This window comes from Toxotes jaculatrix, chromosome 1, assembly GCF_017976425.1.
Source record: "Toxotes jaculatrix isolate fToxJac2 chromosome 1, fToxJac2.pri, whole genome shotgun sequence".
In the NCBI taxonomy this organism is placed as follows: domain Eukaryota; kingdom Metazoa; phylum Chordata; class Actinopteri; family Toxotidae; genus Toxotes; species Toxotes jaculatrix.
The window spans coordinates 10,343,776-10,363,868 of NC_054394.1; the positions used below are offsets into that span (position 1 = coordinate 10,343,776).

The 20,093-nt window shown below is 43.7% G+C and overlaps 1 protein-coding gene across 1 annotated transcript in view; it reads right to left on the reverse strand.

Moving 5' to 3' along the window:
- Positions 1-903: 903 nt before the first annotated feature.
- The window catches only part of hcn4 (hyperpolarization activated cyclic nucleotide-gated potassium channel 4), a 64,201-nt gene continuing 45,011 nt past the window's right edge, over positions 904-20,093 (reverse strand). Inside the window, exons 6-9 of the mRNA XM_041036592.1 lie at positions 16,600-16,746; positions 16,035-16,275; positions 5,121-5,285; positions 904-3,224 (exon numbers count right to left, since the gene is read on the reverse strand). Of these exons, the coding sequence (XP_040892526.1) occupies positions 904-3,224; positions 5,121-5,285; positions 16,035-16,275; positions 16,600-16,746 (2,874 nt within the window). The remainder of the gene's footprint in view (positions 3,225-5,120; positions 5,286-16,034; positions 16,276-16,599; positions 16,747-20,093) is intronic.

The window sequence follows — 20,093 nt, forward strand, 5'->3', positions numbered from 1 at the left end:
ATGCTTTCTACACACATTAGTGGCATGAGCTTGGAAGACAAAGTGAGCTTGTTAGGACGTGGTTGAGGACTCTGCAGAAAAGCCAGTAGCTCACATACTGTTATGTCTCAATATTGAGATGGAGGGTAGCTCGCTGAACCCCTCTCCCCCTGCTTCAAAAAACAGTATTATTACGATAAAGTGGTATAAAATAAGGATCGATGGGCCAAGAGGAGGTGAATTATTACCCCACAGGAAAAGTCTTTTTGGTTTCCTAAAACCTCTTCTCCATCTCTCATAAGGTTTTGAAAAGTTTATACAGAGGATAAATAAGTACAATCTAATAGATACATTTAAGGATCAACAATATGTGATCCTAAATGAGATGGTACAAGAGTCTGCCTGTCTCGAAGCGTGTTGTTTTAGCTAAAAATGTAGATAATTTTTTTTTTTTTCTTGAAACACACAAAAAGCCTTTATACATGCAGGTATTAGTGCATAGGTTCCTGCAGAAAAAGAGTATTATTGTGTAGTCCATTGAATTATTCTCCCAAACATCACTGGATGAATTTGGCATAGTTATAGAAATAAAGAAATGACTGTCCTTTAAATGGAGATCATTTTTCACACCCTCCTAGTCCCTTGATTAACTTATCATTTAAATATATCTCTATCTATATACAATATGTGTGAATAAAAAAGTAAATATAAGAGGACAAAGCATAAAACAAATATAGACTATTCTAGAGCTCAGAGTTACCTGGTAAAGTGTCTTTTAAATCACAGTAAAATTTAAGATCTTGGTAAAATGAGAGGTGGAACACAGTGAAGTCTGAAGAAAGAAAGAAAAGAAATGCCACACATGGAGATAGTTTGTGTGTGTGTGTTTCAGTCTGGAGGAGCACAGGAGGGTGTGATCAATCCTCACAAATTGGAAGGGAGTTTAGAGCGGACAGTTTGAGGTTCTAGGTCTGACGAGTAGGCAGCAGAGCCCCTCCGTAGAGGCAAAGCCGGGGAGGCCCCAGGGGAGTGAGTCTGGTGAGGGTGCCCCGGAGACGTCTGGATCGGAGGAGTCATGTGCCCTGGCACTGAGCTACAGGGTTTGGGCACAAGAGTGGGTGAGGAAAAGGGTGAGGGGTAATATCCAGTTTCCACAGAAGAGCGAGGGGTTTGGTGGCCTAAGGCCTGGGCCACCTCCTGGGGCAGAGATGGGTGTGAGCTGGACAAAAGCTTTAGGTCCTCAGAAAAGCGGCCCAGTGGAGAATCTCTCCCAGTTGTGTGTGGCTGGCTGGGAAGCTGTGAAGGGAGAGAAGACTGAGGCATGAGCAGAGAACTGTGGGATCCTGTGGCACTGGAGGGGTCACTGTAGTGGAAAGTCCTGCCTGCCACTGGGCTTTGAACAGTAGGGCTTGGCGCCACTGGGGTAAGGCAGGGGGAGGCATTTGCTGAACCATACTGGGCCAGGGAGGCCAGGGCAGACCTCTCTAGGGACATCTGGTGAGGCAGGAAGCCAGACTGGAGTCCTGCCAGGCTAAAATGGCTGAGGGAAGATGGGGATCCCTCAGCAGGCTGCTGGCTGTGTTGTCCTCTACTAGAGGATGGGGAGCCTTGTGGAGGGGAATGAAAGAGGTTTAAACCACTGGTAGTCCTGCCTCCCCCAGCAAACTGCTGCAGAGGAGCCACCTGAGGAGGCTTGGGAGGTGGTTGGCTGTGGAGAAGCTGCCCTGGCATAGGGCTGGATGAGCCAGTAGATATAGGACTCTGACAGCGGGAGGAACTAATAAGTCCAGCTGTAATTCCACCAGAAGCCCCTCCTACAGGACAAGCTGTAGACCCTCCTATATGGCTCCCTACTGCCCCTCCTGCTGCTCTTCCAATATGTCCTCCAATCGCCCCTCCCCCTGGCCCACTCAAACCTCCTCCAATATGGCTAGTTGCTGTAGTTGTTGATCCACCAGAGGCTCTTCCCAATGATCCACCAGGATTCCCCACCACTAAATCACCAGAAAGCCCTCCATGTGGTCCCCCAGAGGCCCCTCCTGTCAATCCCCTGGAAACCACTCCTACCGATCCACCAGAAACCCTCCCTAACGATCCTCCAGTGGTCGTCACTACCAGTGATTCTCCAGAGGCCCCTCCCACCGATCCCCTAGAAGCCCTTCCAAGTGATCCTCTGGAAACCCCTCCCATTGACCTCCTGGCTGCATCTCCTAATGTCCCACAAGTAACGCCCCCCGCTGATCCACCTGATGCCCCACCTGCTAACCTTCCACAAGCAGCACCCACTGACCCTTCAGATAATCCTCCCACTGATTCCCCTGAAATCCCTCCTACTGATCCACCAGTAGCTACTCCCAAACCAAAGTGCCCCTCAGGAGTTGCTTCTGTTGTTCCAGTTGTAAAGTCCTCTCCAGCCCAAGCAATGTCTCCCCCAGTGGCTCCTTCCACAGAACCCCCGATCGCTCCACCTGAAGACCACCCTGTGGCACCACCACAGGCCCCAACTGCCCCTCCACTTATTCCTGACCCTGTGCTTCCACCTGTAGATCCTTGGTGGAAGAGGTTTGAGAGAGGCGGGGTGCTGGAGCGAAAGGGCTGTTGATGCTGTGGTTGTGGGTGCAGCTGGGCCATACTAGATGAGGGCGAACCAGAGGATGAGTGTAGTCCGAAGAGAAAGGCCGACGCCCCTCCTCCGCTGGACCCAGACCCACCCCCACTAGGGCCACGCTGGCCTCCACTACCTGAAGCCTGTTGGCTAGAGCCGGTTGCCCCTGAACCTGATGTCATATGCTGGGCCCGAAAAGACGCCAGCAACGGCATGTCCACCCCAGTGTGCAGTTTAGAGGGTGTGCTTGAGGGAGAGTCCCCAGCAGAGCCAGGTGCTGTGGATGAAGGAACAAATGTGTGGAACTTCTTAAGCCGGCTGGGAGGGTCTTTCAGGGACCCCAGAACAGACACCGGAGGCCTGAATAGTGTTGGTGGGAGGTGGGGATGGTGTGTCAGTGCAATGGCTACTGAGGTGGTGGCGGCTGCTGCCTGGAGAGGGGCCTGGATGAGGGGGGCCCAGATGACAGGCGTAGGTGAGGGAGGCGTCTGGGGTGGTGCGTTCTGCATGAGATGGGCGCAGTGGGCCATGTCCCTGTCATGCTGCACAATCTGCTGGATGATCTCATTCTCCTGGTAGTTGAGCACACCGGAGCTCAGGTCGTGTTGTACCTTGTGCTGCAGGATGGAGTTTTTCTTGCCTTTAAAAGCACACACACACACACACACACACACACACACACACACACACACACACACACACACACACACACACACACAGACACATAGAGAGTGACAGGTGAGAAGAAAAAGAGATAAAAAGGAGAATGAGCATAAATCTTCTAGGCAGTTAGAACCAGGTTGACATTTGGTTGTACTCGAAGAACCACCCCATTTTCCAGCAACCCTTTCCAATAGAGCAACCTAACACAGGAACAGCTGTGAAGGGAGAGAAAATAAAGAAAAAAAATGTGCCTGAAAATCACAAGTGGGAAAAGGGAGAAAAAGAGATTTCAGAAAGAGGCAGGGGGATGAAGCAGTGGGGGAAAGACAAAGCATAAAAGAGAACAGAATAAGAGAAACAACAAAAGATAGGTGGGAGATAACTACCCAGAGACAGATGTTCAGGATGCATGACAACCTAAGGTGTAGGTGATGTATGTTTAACTAGCTCTTACTGTGTTTCCCTAGGTAACAGGGACAAAACATAAAGCAAACATTGTACCACAAGGCGCAGGTTCAGCCTGGGGTAGACTCTAAGCTTTGTTGAGGAAACGCATCAATGGGCCTGAAACCGTATTGTATTGTAAAATTCTGCAATCTGTGTAGGATGAGCCAAAGATTTATTCTAGATTTATTATATCAGGTTAGATTTTTTCACAATTTGATTTTAAGTAATGCTTTCTCCTAATATTCCAGGCTTGAGACATATGTACATGAGAACATAGCCCCCACGAGCTGTGCACAAGGTCAAAGAGACAAGCTGGAGTTACATCACTATGACAGCCATACTAACTGCTGATCCAGCCTTCTAGAGGAATGTGTGCAACTCTGACCGCAAAGTCCATTAGTCATTGTTGAATGGTCGCACTAGCAGTGACGGGGTTAATTCACATGACTGCCATTTTCAATTTGGTGCTAACAAAAGGCTGCCAAACCCGAAGATATTGTAAATGCAATTAGGCCCAGATCAATCTCTCCATTTTCTGTTATGACTGGTGGCAGATTAGCAGAGGCATAGTTGTGAGGTATTGTATCTACATCCAGCTTGACCCTGGCACCACCTGACCCTTTATCACCTGCACTCCTCCAATCAGATTGTGCACAGTCCATCAAGGCAGTAATTAATTTGCGGATCAGTGCTGTGTGAGTGACTTTATTAGGGAAGAAGGGTGTACATGAGTATCAAGCCCAGCAGAAAGGACATACACAGGAGACCATCTCACAGAAACATCACTATCAGCCCACCACATCTTTTCAAAGCAGCCATTTTCTACAAAGAGACCCCCTAAAGCAATTTCTCTATCTTCCATTCTAAACATAGCTGAGGATAAAACAGAGCATGCAGCGATGGCTGAGTGATGATACAGGCATGCCTTTCATTGTGAATTTTTCATCTGCCCAGACTGAGCCTGGGAACAGTGATGGATACGGAGAGAATGTCAATTGTATGCGTAAGAGAAGTCATGCAGGGATTTCAAAACCAGAGCCAGAGCTCTATCTGCATGTTTATGTGAGGATGACTTTGAAAGTAATTTCAGTCATTGAGTATCAGTATCAACATTTTTACAGCCCTAAAATTTTGTCTGAGAGCTGTGACTCTGGTTTGAAACATTTTTTTTTTCTATCCGTGTCAGTGTGCCATGCTGAACATACACACGCAGAAAATAAAACAGAGATACAGTAATCCTCCTCTACCCCACTGACGAAATCTACTCAGTGATGTGCTGACCAGGTGAGATTAATAATAAGCTTTATTTATAGTCAGCCAGTTTTAAGTTTTCCATCATATCATCAGTTCTGACAACTCCTTCGTGTTCTGATGAAAGTTTAAGTTGTCAGTCTTAAATTGTCCTTTTTAAAGATCATTTTCTTACCAATACGGTCCAGTCTGTCCAGTGCAACAGTTTCAAAGGCCCTTCTCATCATAGGATATTCCTCCAGCACCTCGTTGAAGTTGTCGACAGACAGGGAGTACAGGCGGCAGTACGTGTCTGCTCGGACGCTGGCTGTCCTTCTACCCCGCGTCAGCAAACAAATTTCTGAAACAAAACACAGCCAAAAAAAAAAAGACACGGTAATGTTGTGGGGTTAAATCGTGAAGCTCATTTGTCTTTGAGTTTAAATTTAAAACAGTTATACCGGTGATACTACCACAGTCAGTCACTCAATCACAGTCACAAAAATGCTGACAAGTAGAGTTTTGTGTTAAAGTCTAACCCAGGAACAGGCACGGTCCCAGATCTGAGTGGGGCATCCATAATCACTACAAATCTCTAAAATGTAAAAGTATGTCCTGGTTTTAACTGCCCCTCCACACGAAACGCTCAAAATAGCACATATGATATATAGCACATATAACACAATATCTTTTTGTACGTACAAAGAAAAGTATTCCCCATTTTGGCTCTATATATGTGGATATACAGAATCAAAATGTTACCCTTCAGTGATACAACAGAGTAACACTAAGACCAATGATATCCCCACAGTCAGTAATACCCCTGTAATTTACCTTTACCTCTTTCAACATGACCTAAAGAGTAGGATTATATTTGTGTCTTTATCCTCCTCAGCAGATACAGTGTGCTGAGTGACAAAGCACAACACAATAACCAAACTTTCTCAGCAAAATGTGCACTCTAGAGTTATTTTATTTTTTTAGCATTAAAAACTGCAACTTTTCTGTAATCCATCGCTGCAGCACTTAATGCCATTTTCAGAGCTTAGAGGTCTGCCAGCCCTCATTTGCCATGTCCACTCAGGAAAATAATGCTCCATTTAACAAGCTGCACTGTTGTAAAGCTCTGTACTGTATGCAGATGTCGCATGTGCCTGCATGTACTACTATGCACACGTGGGATGTGTGTATGTATGAGAGCCTGTGTCTGCGCAGGAAGTGCGTGTGCATACACAAATGGATGTGAATGTACTATATGTGTGCGTATGCATGCCAGTGTTTTATTCATGAGAGCAAGGCAGTATGCAGACTATATCTTCTATATATACTTCATATACAAATGTATGTGAATACAATGTGTGTGTGTGTATATATATATAGATATAGACAGATAGATGTAATGTTAAATATACTGTGTATGACTATATTTATAAGGGGTTAGTTGAATTTGACGTATGTATTTGTTGGTGTGCCATGTGTTTGTACACATTTCCTAATGTCTTTTCTCTTTAGCTTTCATCTCATCTTCCGCCCTCCCTTCCTGTGTTCGCTATCACACTCCCTCTTTCTCAGAAACCCATTTCCAGCTCATCCACACACACACATGCTCTCAATTCTCCCACCGAATGCACTTTCCTACTTTCCCTCCCCCTAGCCTACATCAAATCAAATTTTTAAAGAATCCTTCATCCAACTTATCTCCAGAAATCTCAGGCATAGTTTGACTCTGCACCATTACAGCCATTCTCTCATTGTCCTTTGCTTCTGTTTCAGCCTTTAGGAAACTGCACATCTATAAAATTTTGGTGCATATGAGTTTTGTGTTTATGTATTTCTCTAACGTGCAGCCACACATACAGTGAGGGCATCCTTGTATGGGGCAATGTCCGCTTTAATCAAAAAGATGTTTAGCCCTGTCTGTTGTGTATGTTCTGGTATGTGGGTATCATGACAGTGAGCTGTGTGTGGGTGTGTGTCAGGGGTTGGTATCAGTAATGTCAGCTCATCTCACCCCTCTTAAAAGCAATACTCCTATCGATATATTGACAAAACCTGGTTTGAATTGGCACGGTTTTCACAAGTCTCACAAAATTCATTCCTACTTAACAAATTTTATACTGAAAATACAGTTCTTATTTGTTTTACCTACAATATCCTCTCATGGCAGTTAAATCACATATAAGATATTTATGGTTATGTTTAAATATTGAAAAACATCAGACACACGTTGACCTCTGAGCAAATCCTGTCAATTTTCACTGCATAAATTAGGAAGCTGTGTGAATCACCAAGATACGTATAACTGGACTGAACCACCCAGTTATACATACGACCAGCATAGATATCCGTGTGGTTAATTTGCAGCAGCTGCTGTTTGTAGAAGATTTAATCAAAATAGTTAAAATAATCAAAATAATCTGTGGTGCTTTACTGCAATTTGACAAAGCACACTACTACTCACATTAGGAAGTGCAGATGGAAAACTTTCTGTACAGGACAGCCGCACACACGCAACTGCATGGGCAGTTAATTAACCAAAAGAGAAACCCTACACAGCATGGCAGATGCCAGTAAGCACCACATACTGTATTTAATCTTCACTCTGCATCTGTGGAACTGAATCACTGATAAAAACAGAATAAAAGTTTTTTTTTTCTCTGTGCAGTTTAATGTGTTCATATTGAAGAATGTAGAATGACTGTGACAGCAAGAAGCAGCAAACATGGCACAACATGTTGTCAGCGCTGACTCCTAATTTGTGGTCCGCTGCTTAGTTACCAGTGTCACCCCCCGCTGCACTTCTATTCCCACTGGCAAGGTACCAATATGTGCATCATAGTAAAGGAAAATAAACAAACAAATACTGGGCCATGAAAAAGTCACAGCTACACTCACACACAGACAACAAACTGTCAACATTTGGGGTTTAAGTTAAACTGGGGATGATTCATTTTGTCAGTTTCACTTTGTGTTAATGTTGTGACTTTTATGGCAATAACCACAGAAATTTGAGCCCGTGTTACAGCTACTGTCCATCTGGATGTGTGCAATCTTATACAATATACCCTCTGTGGATAGAAACATATAAAACATAATATCTATATTATGCAAAGTAAATTCAAACAACAGCCCCACAATAAAAATATATTCTCTTTGTGACACCTGGTTTAATTTTTTTATAGACTGACATCTCTCAATACGATAAAAGCTAATAAAAAACCACTACTAAACATCAAAAATTGCCATGGGGCTGGGCACACAGACACACACAGACACACACACAAACAGACACACACAGACACAGACACAGACACACACACACACAAAGTGTCAGCTTTATATATTTCACATACAGGATGTAGCATTCACTGCACGGTGACATTGACATTGAATTGTATTAGACTGCACAGAACTGCGTATTCTTCTGGTCACTGAGTGTGAAGTGGTTATGATTGTGTGCAGTGGTTTGAAAATTGAGATAGGGGAACAGATAAGGTATCATTTGACAGCACAGTGAGGGAGGAATATGTAGTGTATATGAAGCATATGAACAACATTATGTGTAGTGTACTACTGTTACGTGTGTATGTGTGTGAGAGAGAGAGGGAGGGCATGGATGAACGGACAGTGGCCAAGTTAGCAAGAGAGCTGTGTGAATGTGAAAGATAAAATACCACGCTCTTCTGTCTGTGTGTGTGTCTGTGTGTGTGTGTGTGTACACAGTGTGTTTGCACATGTGTGTGCTGGCGGGGCAGCCCTGGCTGTAGCTATGCTGGGGGGTCCATTTCCCGCAGCACTGCTCCAGTAATCCCCTCTGGAGAGGAGCATCGCGGCTCTGTATTAAATCCTCTTGTCCCGTGGCTTTCTGGATGAAGCCAACACTGCCAAGATGAGGCGGTGAGCTGCAGTGAGCCCTCTGGCCTCATCTAACTGTCTTTGCAGAAACCAAGTGAAGCCCGGACACTTAGCGGTGCCATCTGAACTACAAGTACAGAAAAAAAAAAATCTATAGCTGGGTTTGGGTCTGGTGCAACTCGCCTCCAGCTATACAATAAGTGATTAGTGGTCTCTAAGTAGTAGTCTCTAAGAGCTGAGGGGCTAAATGCAGGCAGCTGCGGCTGTGATGGTTGTTTTTGGTAAAAGTGGGCTAAATACATTTGATGAGCTTCATACTGAAATGGCGAAAGTATTTTTGGAGAGAAATAAAAAAAAACAAAAAAACAAAAACAAACCCAAAACAACTCAAAACCTAAAATGGTTTGTTCAGTGGTGGGTTCCATAGGCTGCATCCAAAACTCTGAGTCTGACAAAAAAAAAACATGCAAAAAAAGAAAAAAATCACTGAAATCACTGCATCTACAGTGTAAAAAAAAAAAAAAAAAAAAACATTTTTGGAGAAATACATTGCATCTACTGTTCATCTGCCACCAAACAGCCCATTTCATGTTTTGATTTCTCAGTTTTTCAACCATTTTGGTATTAAACCCATCATATTTGTTTTCTATTTACAGTTATATGGAGCATCACTTTGTTTATTCATGTGATTTTTTTAATTCCATATTTATTTGTGTAATATTTGACACTTTGCTCCTCAATGTAAAACAGAAAATACGTTTCACTGCTTAGTGAAATGTGAACTTCCGTGCTGCACCATTCAGCTTGGCTTTTGCGGATGGTTTGTGAGTTACATTCAGTTTATTTATGAATGTTCAACTCCCACTGCTTACTCACATCTCCTGTGACTCATCGCAGCGCTCCCCAGATCCTGCATGAAATCATAGATCAGGCTTAGTTGTTGTAGCTCTACCCCTATGATATGAGGGGTGTGTGTTGTCACCACAAGCTGACTGCCGCTGCTACAATCATTCATTTCCGTGTGGCCCTCAATAGCAAAGAGATGATTCATAATAATCCCAAAAATTGTGGGCTTTGTTAGCTCAAATTAGCAAAGCTATAATATCATTATGATGCAAGATAACTGATATCTGGCTGAGAATTAAATATGTCTGTACTCTATATCCTTTATTCTAAAAACAGCAAAACTTAAAAGTAATACTTCTTCCCATCCTGTTCCCCTGCTGCCCAGCAGTGATATCTGTTCCTGAAACGGCGTTTGGCAAGTTAGTGAAGCAGACATAACACCGTGAGTTTCCAGAATGAAAACTCAGCTCTGCGCTAGAAGATGTGACTTTAACAGAGCCATGATGTGTTTCATTTTCACACTTAACTGACAATGCATTCATCAAAATTGAATGACGTCAATTAAAACTGGATGCTGCTCTGAGAAAGGAGGACTCAGGCGTCCTGTGCTGTGACCTTGGTGAGAAAACATATGACTGGTTTTCTGTTGGACAGTGCAGCCCACGTGTCCCGGGCTCTTCCTGGAAAGATGCTTCATCCCGAGTCCCATGCACCAGCACTCAAAGTGGAGAGCAGAGTGCATGCTACACAAGATGTCAGCATGTATGAATGTGTGTGTGTGCGTGTGTGTGCAGTAGAGCAAAGACAAAAGGGAGAAAAACTGAACGAGAGACAGCTTTTGTGCATTATTGTCTTTACATGCTTGTGCACGTATCTATGTTTTACGCAGAGAAACAAGGTGGAGAAAGAAATACATTTACTGTGTGTTAGTAGTATATGCCGCTGAAACCCTTTCTTTTAATAAAAAGTAATACCAATAAAATGGGATTGAGAATTGAATTTCAAATTTGGGTCTTGCAGTACCAGGCAGCCTTCAGTGCAATAGATATACTTTAGGACTTAGTCTTTTTTCTGTCAGATTTAACCAAAATGATGTTTCCCATCATTTATAACTGCATAAGCAAACTCTATTATTTAAAGAGAACTAACCACTCTTGTATAGCGTCTCACTGGGCTGAAACATGATAAATCTCCAATAAAGTGATGACACCTCTACATGTACAAATAAACTGTTCTCTCTGTGAGGTCTTATTGACTTTCTCTTTGCTACATCTGCACTGGGAGCAGGATGCTGAGCAAAATACAGTCAATAAAAAACATCTCTTTTAAGAGGTAAGGCTGGTGCACAGGAGGCTGCAGCAGAGATACAGTCATTTTCATGTCTAAAAATCATGAATACCCAAGAGATGTGTAGTTCATAATTCTCTAAGAAAGACAGTGCATCAGGGAGCAAAGGGTTAAAATTACTAATGAGTTAATTTAGTTGTTGAAAACTGTGGAACAGAACAATTGCGAAATAACACATGAATGAATGAATGAATGTTTTTAGTAACAAATGTGCTGGATAGCACATATTCATCGGTTACACAGCGTTTATTGAGGAATGGTAAATTCTGCTCAAGGCCTTTTTCTTTCTGTATAATTTTCAAACCACTGCTACATTAAAAATCTACATGTATTGGCTATAAGCAGGTACATTACAGCATGCAGGTATTGTATGTGTGTGTGTGCAAATGCAAATGCTGGCCTTTGAAAGTGCTTTTAAATAAGTTTAAGTCACGTGGGTCTGGTTGTACCTACCTTCCTCCCTGCTTATTAGTGTGCATGGATGTGAATTAATGAGTGTGAGCAGGGCTGCTTGGTCTGTGATGAAGTATCCGTGTCCTGCAGCCTGGTCTGGCAAAGCTCACCTGGATTCTGAGACCTGCTGTCAGCTCCCATCTCCCTCCCCGACACTGCCCCCAGCGCACGGAGCGGACACTCTCTAAACTTTGAAACATCCGCAGTGGGCTGCCTGATTCCTCGTGACATGCCAAGCTCACTCCCTCACAGCATTAGCATAGCTACGCAAACACCTTTGGTTCGGCAAGGCATGCAGAGACAGGTAGGGGATATCTGGTGTTTTTCAGTACCATGGCTGATGCTGGGTCCCGTCACATCTCATTGTCTCTTTTTCACCCTCAACCAGAGGGTGGGTGATGTTTAATGTTGGTGAGGGACAAAAGACACAATAAATCAACATTCAATCACCAGAAGTTGTTTGTGTATATGTACAAATGCAAATTTAAAAATCAGCAAATCAAATTTTTGGTTTCAATAAGTCTCAAGCTCCAAAGACATACTGTACTATACTAAGCCATTTGTGGCAATTCTATTGACAATAATAATAATTATCAATTCCAGTGGCATGGCTCTAGATGATGATATCAGGCTGTGGGTCAGTTCACCACTTTGTCCAAACTGAAATGTCTCAACAACAACTGGACAAACTGGCACAAAATGTTGTGCAGTTATTCATGTTCCCCAGAGGATGGAGACTGATGTTTTTCCTCACTTTACCTTATGAGGTTCACAATTGGTTGGTGGTTTTGAGATAAATGTCTGAACTGTTGGACGGACTGCCATGAAATTTTGGTTGCAGACATTTATGCTGTCCTGTTTGTAATAAGTTCAGTCGTCCCTTTACTTTTCGTTTGTCCGATTAACTATTATGACTGAATACTTGCAAAACAAATGACTTTCCCATCAGCCTCACTGCATGGTGAACATAGTAATCATTATATCTGCTACATGTGCTAGCATATTAGCATCAGCATTGTCTTTGAGAGCATGTTAAATGCTGACATTAGCATTTAGCTCCAAACAACAGTGCTGCTATCATGTCTGTAGAAACAGAGTTGTCACCCTGTTAGGCCACCAGACTCATTCCTTTCAAATGAAAAGGAGGCCTGAGATCTTTTGGACAAATGGACCACTTTTTTAGCTGTCTCACTGTAGGCAGAGCAATAGAGGAGAAACAGTATAGCAGGCTGTAAATGTTACAAACTGAGTCTTGTCTAAAAACGAGTCAGACTGAGACTGAACCACAAAACTAACTGTAACGGAAGTAGAGACAGGTGATGGAAACAGAGGACTGCACAAGGCAGGGCTGTGGAACTCTGTCCGGCTGACATCGCTTTCAGCAGCTCAGCAGGAGTATGACCGAGACGCCAACATATACTTTCTGTGTGGAAATTTTCACATCCCAGATGATGAGCAAAAACATACAAATGTGAAACAGAGTCACCTACAGGACAGTATGATGTGGGGCAACTGAGCTGAAATGACACTACATGTGCAGCAGAGTGAATGATATATTTCTCCTATTTGTAGATAAGGTGTAATGAAGAAAATACTTCAGTAATAATGCGTGAGTGTTTATACAACCAAAAAATGTAGATAACAACAAGCATAAACCGATAAAGCACAAGCACCTGACCAATTAATATACCGAAGATTACCTTCCCCCCACCCCTGAAAACTAAAGCATGACAAACAACGTCTCACAATGCATTGTGTCATATCACATCACATCACGCACCGTATCAAAACAGCGTTGTATCATTTATCATCCGATCCTAACCAACCTGTCATGTTATATAAGACTATTCTATACATCATCATACCCTCCCCCCACTCTCTGTCACTCAGTCAACTGCTGCAGTGCCACGATCTTCAGGTGACGCCGCTTCAGAATAAGAGCTTCAGGGGTGTTAACTGGGTTAAGGACCAGGAGGATTACCTGGGCCTTTTGCTGCTGCCAGCTCTCATTCTCACTGACTCACTCAGTCAGGGTGGCCATTTGGCAGCTTGATACACCAGCCAGTCTGAGCTCAAAGAGAGGGGGAAAAGGCAAGAAAAAAAAAAGTAAAAGAGACGGAAGATGGGAGGAGTATTAGTTCCCTAACCCATGACTTCACAAGACTACGGATTTAGAGAGCACCATTCACAGAGAATCAGCCAGAGACTGAGTAAAGCCAAAAAGATGACACAGGAGATTGCAAACTGTGCAGTCAACTTACTCCCGTCCTCCACCCCCTCCCACTCTCTGTCTCGCTTTCTCCCCCTACCCCACCCCCAACTCACAGAGCTGCTACAAGTCACTCACTCAGAGGCAAAGTGAGCCATCTTAGCGGCGCAATCAAAGGCAGCTTTTGATAAGCACCTCTGACTGGCATGCAGGGCCACCACAAGGCCACTGAGCTCTACTCTAACCAAGAGAGAACTGCAGTCTACAGTGGCAACACATCAATTACTGCAGGCAACAAAGGATGAACTATAACAACACAATAACCTGCTCAGTCTGGGCACCGAGAGGGCAGCGGAGATGCTGTTCCGATAAGTGTTTCAATACTGAACTATAAGGAGAGAAAGCGGCAAGTGGAGGTGGTGGGTGGTAGGCGGGGGTTGGGGTGTGGAGGGTGCATGTTTTCTTTCTGAGCCCAGAGCAGTGTCCAGAGAGTGGGCTTGGCAGCGATCCATGTGTCCCTTGGCATTAGTACTGCAGTCACATTACATTTCCCCTCTCCACTGGATCGCTGTGTGCCCAGCCGACGCTCCCATCCAGGACATGTCGTGTCCACTTTAGACTTTAGGCTCTCTGGCTCGAGCTGATCCAACAGCTAACAAACTGGAGCAGACTGCTGAGTATATAATTATGTAAATAATTCAGGTCGTCTATGAATGAATCGAGTTATGGTACACGAGTTTGCTGAGATGTTGATGAGCACATACGCACGCCATTTGCTGTACTGTAAAATGGAGCCCGCTGACACTGAGCGTGCTCGACGACAAAGAACGCTCCTCAACAACTGGACGGCCTCAGCTCCTCACTCACGTGCTCGCACCCATCACACATACGAGGAGACAACACTCTAATCCACGTAGAGCACATCTCAGCGCTCCTGAGCATAATAAAAATAAATAAATCAAAAAGAAAACACTCATTGCTTTTGACCTCCTGCTTGCTGATACTGACGGCCACACTGAGATCCACATGTGCCACATACTCCCTTGTGCCGATCCTGCACCAATTAATTTCATGAATGACTAACTCGTGTTTGGTAACAAACTCCCAGTGGCTCTAGGCTTACCTAAGTAGCCCCCACCCTTACACCCCCAGCGGAGTGCCACTGCCAGGAACAGTCACACGATAATGTAGTCAAAAGCCTTGTGCCTATAACGCGCAAAAGGGGAAAATAATTACAGATCCAAAGCTTAAGATTAAAGCCACCAAAGCCAGTTTCTGTTCCAAAACCAGTGCATTTTACACTACTCATGTTTACTCACAGAAAAAAAAAAGTCAGATGTAGATGAATTCCCTCTAATGCACTTAGATGACATTGCCGTCCCGAGTACATTCAGTTCAGCATCTTCGAGAGGCAGAATGTCCAAGCTGTCACACAAACTGTGCCATTACCAGGATGCATGTGCTAGAAACAAGCCCATAAGCTCACTCAAACTCTCTCTGAATCAGAACACTGCCTTGCTGAGGAGGGACCTACGGAGGGAACATTTTGGACAACATGGCCCTAGAGAGAGCCGGGGCCATGTTGTCTAAAATGTTGATTAGTTTTGGCATGTGTAGAGATAGATTGCCTGCCATCTTTTCATTATTTCTGTGGAACCCCCCGGAGAGAGGGCATGGAGATGGACTTGAGCAGGCAAGGCGTAATTAAACTTCCACAGGCAGGTCATGTGCTGTTAAACGCTTTGCCACCATTTCTCATTACTTAACAGTGTAGTCTAAATGATACGCTGTCACTGGGCAAATTAATTGGTATTTGGTGAGTGCAGTATGGCAGCATTGTCTCTTACATGTGTCATAAGCTCTGTAGGACCATGAGAGGGCTACGCGTTATCTGACCCTGATTAAGAACATAGCATGAGTTAAGTGAGTCAAGTCTTAAGCGTTCATATAGTATGTAATTTCACAGCTTTCTGACACCTTTGACCTTTGGATGCATATTTCTTAACAGCAAGTGCTGTTTTCTTAATTTGGGGTTTGCCCTACATTTAAGAGACAGCTCCTGATGTGAATTAAGAGAAAAGTCCTGCATAAACCATGAAGCAGAATTTTAAGTGAGGTGACAAGCACTGCACAACACACCAGAAGCTAATATCAGAGCCAGAATAGCATTATCCAAATGCTGTTGCCTCACAAATCAAAATTCCAGGCCAGCCTCTTAAGGTGCTAAAGGACAGCATTATTAATATTAAAACAGAGCAGATTTAAGCTCTGCAGAAGGATGTGTGTGTGTGTGTGTGTGTGTGTGTGTGTGTGTGTGTGTGTGTGTGTGTGTGTGTGTGTGTGTGTGTGTGTGTGTGACCTTTGAGTTTGTGTTTCTGGTGCAGAACGAGCTTGTCTTACCTCCAAAGTAGGAGCCATCCGAAAGCTTGGTCTCTTTATTGCCTTTGGTTAGTACACTGACAACCCCATGTTGGATAAAGTACATTTTCTTGCCGATGGTGCCCTCCCTGATGATATAATCCCCAGGCTGGAAAACCTCGAATTTCAGCTTGGTGAGCATGGAGGTGACAAAGTTGGGGTCGGCGTTTGCAAACAGAGGCATGGACGCCACCAGCTTTCGACAGTTAAAGTTGATGATTTCCTGTTTGGGCGTGCAGAGAAAAATTGAAAACAGTCGTTAGCGAGAGCAGCGGCAAAGAGCTGGAGCTTTACAAAATGCATTGACCTGTCACAGTTTCAGAAAAGAGGGATATTAGAGTAACAATGGGAAAAATGTCAGCTTGTTTTTTTGTTTGGATTTGGCCTCGAGAGAAAAAATCTTATTTTTTTCTTTTCGTTTTTTTACTGTGTGCTTCTGTAAGGGTAAAGTCAGTGAATGTGAAGTGAACTGAGGGGAATGTCCCGCAGCACGCATGCTTTTGAATGTATCACAGCCGCATGTGCAGCGGATTCGAACCCTTCCCACCTCTCGGAGAGGCTCGTTCAGCTCTCCCAGGATGCTCTCCTCGTCGAACATCTTGCCCTGGTAACGGTGCTCGTAGTAGTCGTGGATTCTCTGCCTCATATCTGCCGGCAGCTTGTGGAAGGACATGTACTGCTCCACCTGTTTGTACTGCAGGGACACAGAGACACACAACAATCAGGTTACTCAAAGGCCATAGTGCTGTAGCACAGATACACAGCCACAGGGAACAGCTGGCACTGAGGTCAGACACACAAGGAAATGGAGACGGATACATACAGGCCACTGGGGCCCTCGCAGGTTACCCCTAACAAGACAGCACTTTTCCTGTCTATGATCATGCCTCTCATAATGTCTCTGTCTCCCTTAAAAGACAGAAAGCAGTTGGGAAGTGTTTAAGCCTCAGTTATTGAACATCCTCGTGTTTGTGGACATGGACACAACGGACACAAAGCTGTTCTTAACATACAATTTCCAAACCTGCTTGGAGTCCACTCGGTGTGGACCATGAATAGTTGGTGCCCTCTTATGCTTTTAGCTTGTAAACGATTCACCACTGGGGCTAACCTGGATTGGTGTGGAAACATTCTCAAAGTAAATGTGTCACTCCAAAATCCAGGTGGAGGTGTCATTTTCAACCAGTGTCTGTGTCAGAGGTCAGGTAGGTCAGAGCTGATCCTACTTTTAGTTGACAGCATATTAACATTTTATGGCATTTACATAATTTGCATCCACATATATCTAATACTGTAATACACCAATCACATGACTGTGCATGACTGTGGTGTCCTGAATTTAGTTTGTATTTGGAGGCGACAGTGGAATGAAGAACGTGATAATGTGTGAGCGTGGAAGGAAAGGTGTGATGTGATAAGAAATTCAAATCAAAAGTTAGGACAAGGTGCTAGAGACACTGATGATATGTGTGTGTCTGTGTGTGAAAGCATGTGTTTATGCATGTGTGTGTAATTATGTGTTTCTGTGTGTGCGTGTATGTGTATACAGCAGGGTTTAACAGGTTGTAAATTAAACCAAATGTAAGATGGACTAAAATAAAAACATTTTTCTATTCTTATTTTTGTTTATGTACAAAGATTGAAGCGTGAAGGAAATGACCTCAATATACAATATGCACTGCAGGTGTCACAGACATACAGTACTTTTGAATTACTGAAAATCTGATTAAATATTAAGCGAAAGAAGAAATCAAAAATATTTGCATAGTATAATCGAAAAATCTAAATCTATATAATAGCCATGCTGCGTGTCTTGCTGATAACAGCTATTTATGTACATGAGTGCAGTGTTGCAATTAGTAACAAACAAAGCCCTGTGGCTCCTCAAACACCATGTTCACAAAAACACTTATCAGAGTGTTTCTGTTTGATAGTGAAGACTGCATGTGTGTTCGTATCCTCCAGTCTTTATGTTGTTTGTTAAAAACAAAAGTAATTAAAATGTATGTCAGATGGCCTTTCACCGATTCCGCAGTACTGGAAGCAGAGATGCAGATCAAAGCCTACGAGAGAGAACCTTGGAAATAATAACAGGTATAATCCTTGACCCTCAGAGAAAGAAAAAAAGAAGAAGAAGAAATTAACCATTCATAGGGCGACGCTGGAGGTGCTCTTTGATCACCATTTCTATGCTGCCAACCGCCTTAGCACTCGATGACATGGCTGACCTCAGATGTCTCCCTCTTTGTTATCTGACTCTACTACCCTAGTCACCACTAATCTTGGGGGAGATCATCAAAAGGCCAGTCTTGTGGAAATATAGCACAGTAAATAAGGACAGATGTCTCATGCAAGTCAGACTGGTTTTTTGTGAGAGCAGGAAAGCTGTCAAGCTTCCTGAGAATCAGGGGATGCGAGCAGAGACGGAAAAGAGACGCATGCTAGGGTTAGGATCTTAGGATCTGCAGGTAGACTAAACTATAACCACTTTAGGATGAGGTCAAGTCAAGATTCTGGAGGTAACATCTTCTACCCTTGCACTGACCCACTGACACGCAGGCACACAAACAAACAAACACCCTGCTGTGTTTGTAATCCTCCTTTATTCAGCCCTGACTTTCACCCTCTACAATGCTCCCTTCTGCAACGTTGCCATTTTTTTTTCTTCTGTATTTCTATCCGGCCCTTGCTGCCAAATTTAGATGGGTTTTAGTTCGTCTGTGTTTGACCAGAGCCTTTTGAGTCCCTCACAGAAAGAGAAAACAGTCTGGAGTCAGTCTGTGCATATTGATGACGCAGCTCCCTCAATTGTGATTAGTTAGCTACAAACTGTTGCATATCGCTTTTGGTAATCACAATTTTTAATGTATTGTTAGCTGCACAAAGACAATCACAAACACTACATTGTATACATATTACTGCAAAGGTATACACTTTTGAATGCACATAAAAAACCCACAAAATTCAGCAGACTAGGCAAGATCAATTAGACTATTACACTGTCCAACACCAAGAAAACACTCATATGATGACGTATGTTACAGCCATAGTGCCGTGTATTTCCTGTTAATGTGTTTAATTTTATTTATATGTTTCAAAGCTGTGTAAAGTGACCTGGAAAATTCAATACTTGCCGAAGAATAAAATGTGGAAGGAGGCTTTTAGATATCCAGTGGGGTAAGGGTTTTCAGTCTTTATCCCTACAATCCCTCAGCATTTACTGATCTGCTGATGAAATAAACTCCTTCCACAGAGAAGAACTTTCACTCCTCTCCTCCAAGAGACGGAGCGCTCTAGAAAACAATTGCTATCATCTCCAGAAGCAGTCCCATTGGCTGCTGAGTATTGGAGTGAAGATGGCGTGTCTGTGTGAGATGCCAGGGTGAAGATGACAGGTGTAACCCACATCCTGCATCTTGTCTAATGTCTTTATGTCTCCTGCATTAGACATGCCACAGCATGGCGCTCTGTTTCAAAGACATGCATTACCATCTACTTCAGAATGCCTCCCAACCTTTTAAAGTATTACTTTTTCATGAAAAAAGAAAAATAATACTGTCAACATTGAATACACCCATTCATCCTCAGCTCTGCAACTATAATTTGACTCTCACAGCATGAAAGGGCATTAGTCAAATGAACAAACGCAAGATAATGTCTGTTGCTTTCATATTGTGATGAGTACAACTGCAACTGCAAGGCATCTCACATTTACTAATCACTGCTGAGTCTCAGAGGAGGATCTGACAGGGATGTAAAGACAACGACTGGAGGGAGGGGGTTTGGGGGGATGGTGCTTTTCTGACCCTGTGATGGGCTGATAACACCCCCCCCCCCCCCCCCGTCAATGATCTTATTGGAAATGATCTTATTGCTGCATAGCCACCATCACGGGGCCACCAGGAAGATCCCTGCTCTCCAGCTCTACTTGACAAATCATAGCATAAGGAGGGAGGTGATCATTCCACCATCAGATCCCACTGCTCTATGAACACCTGGGGGGTCAGGCTGCAGGGGGGGCTAAAGGATTGTTTCATTCTT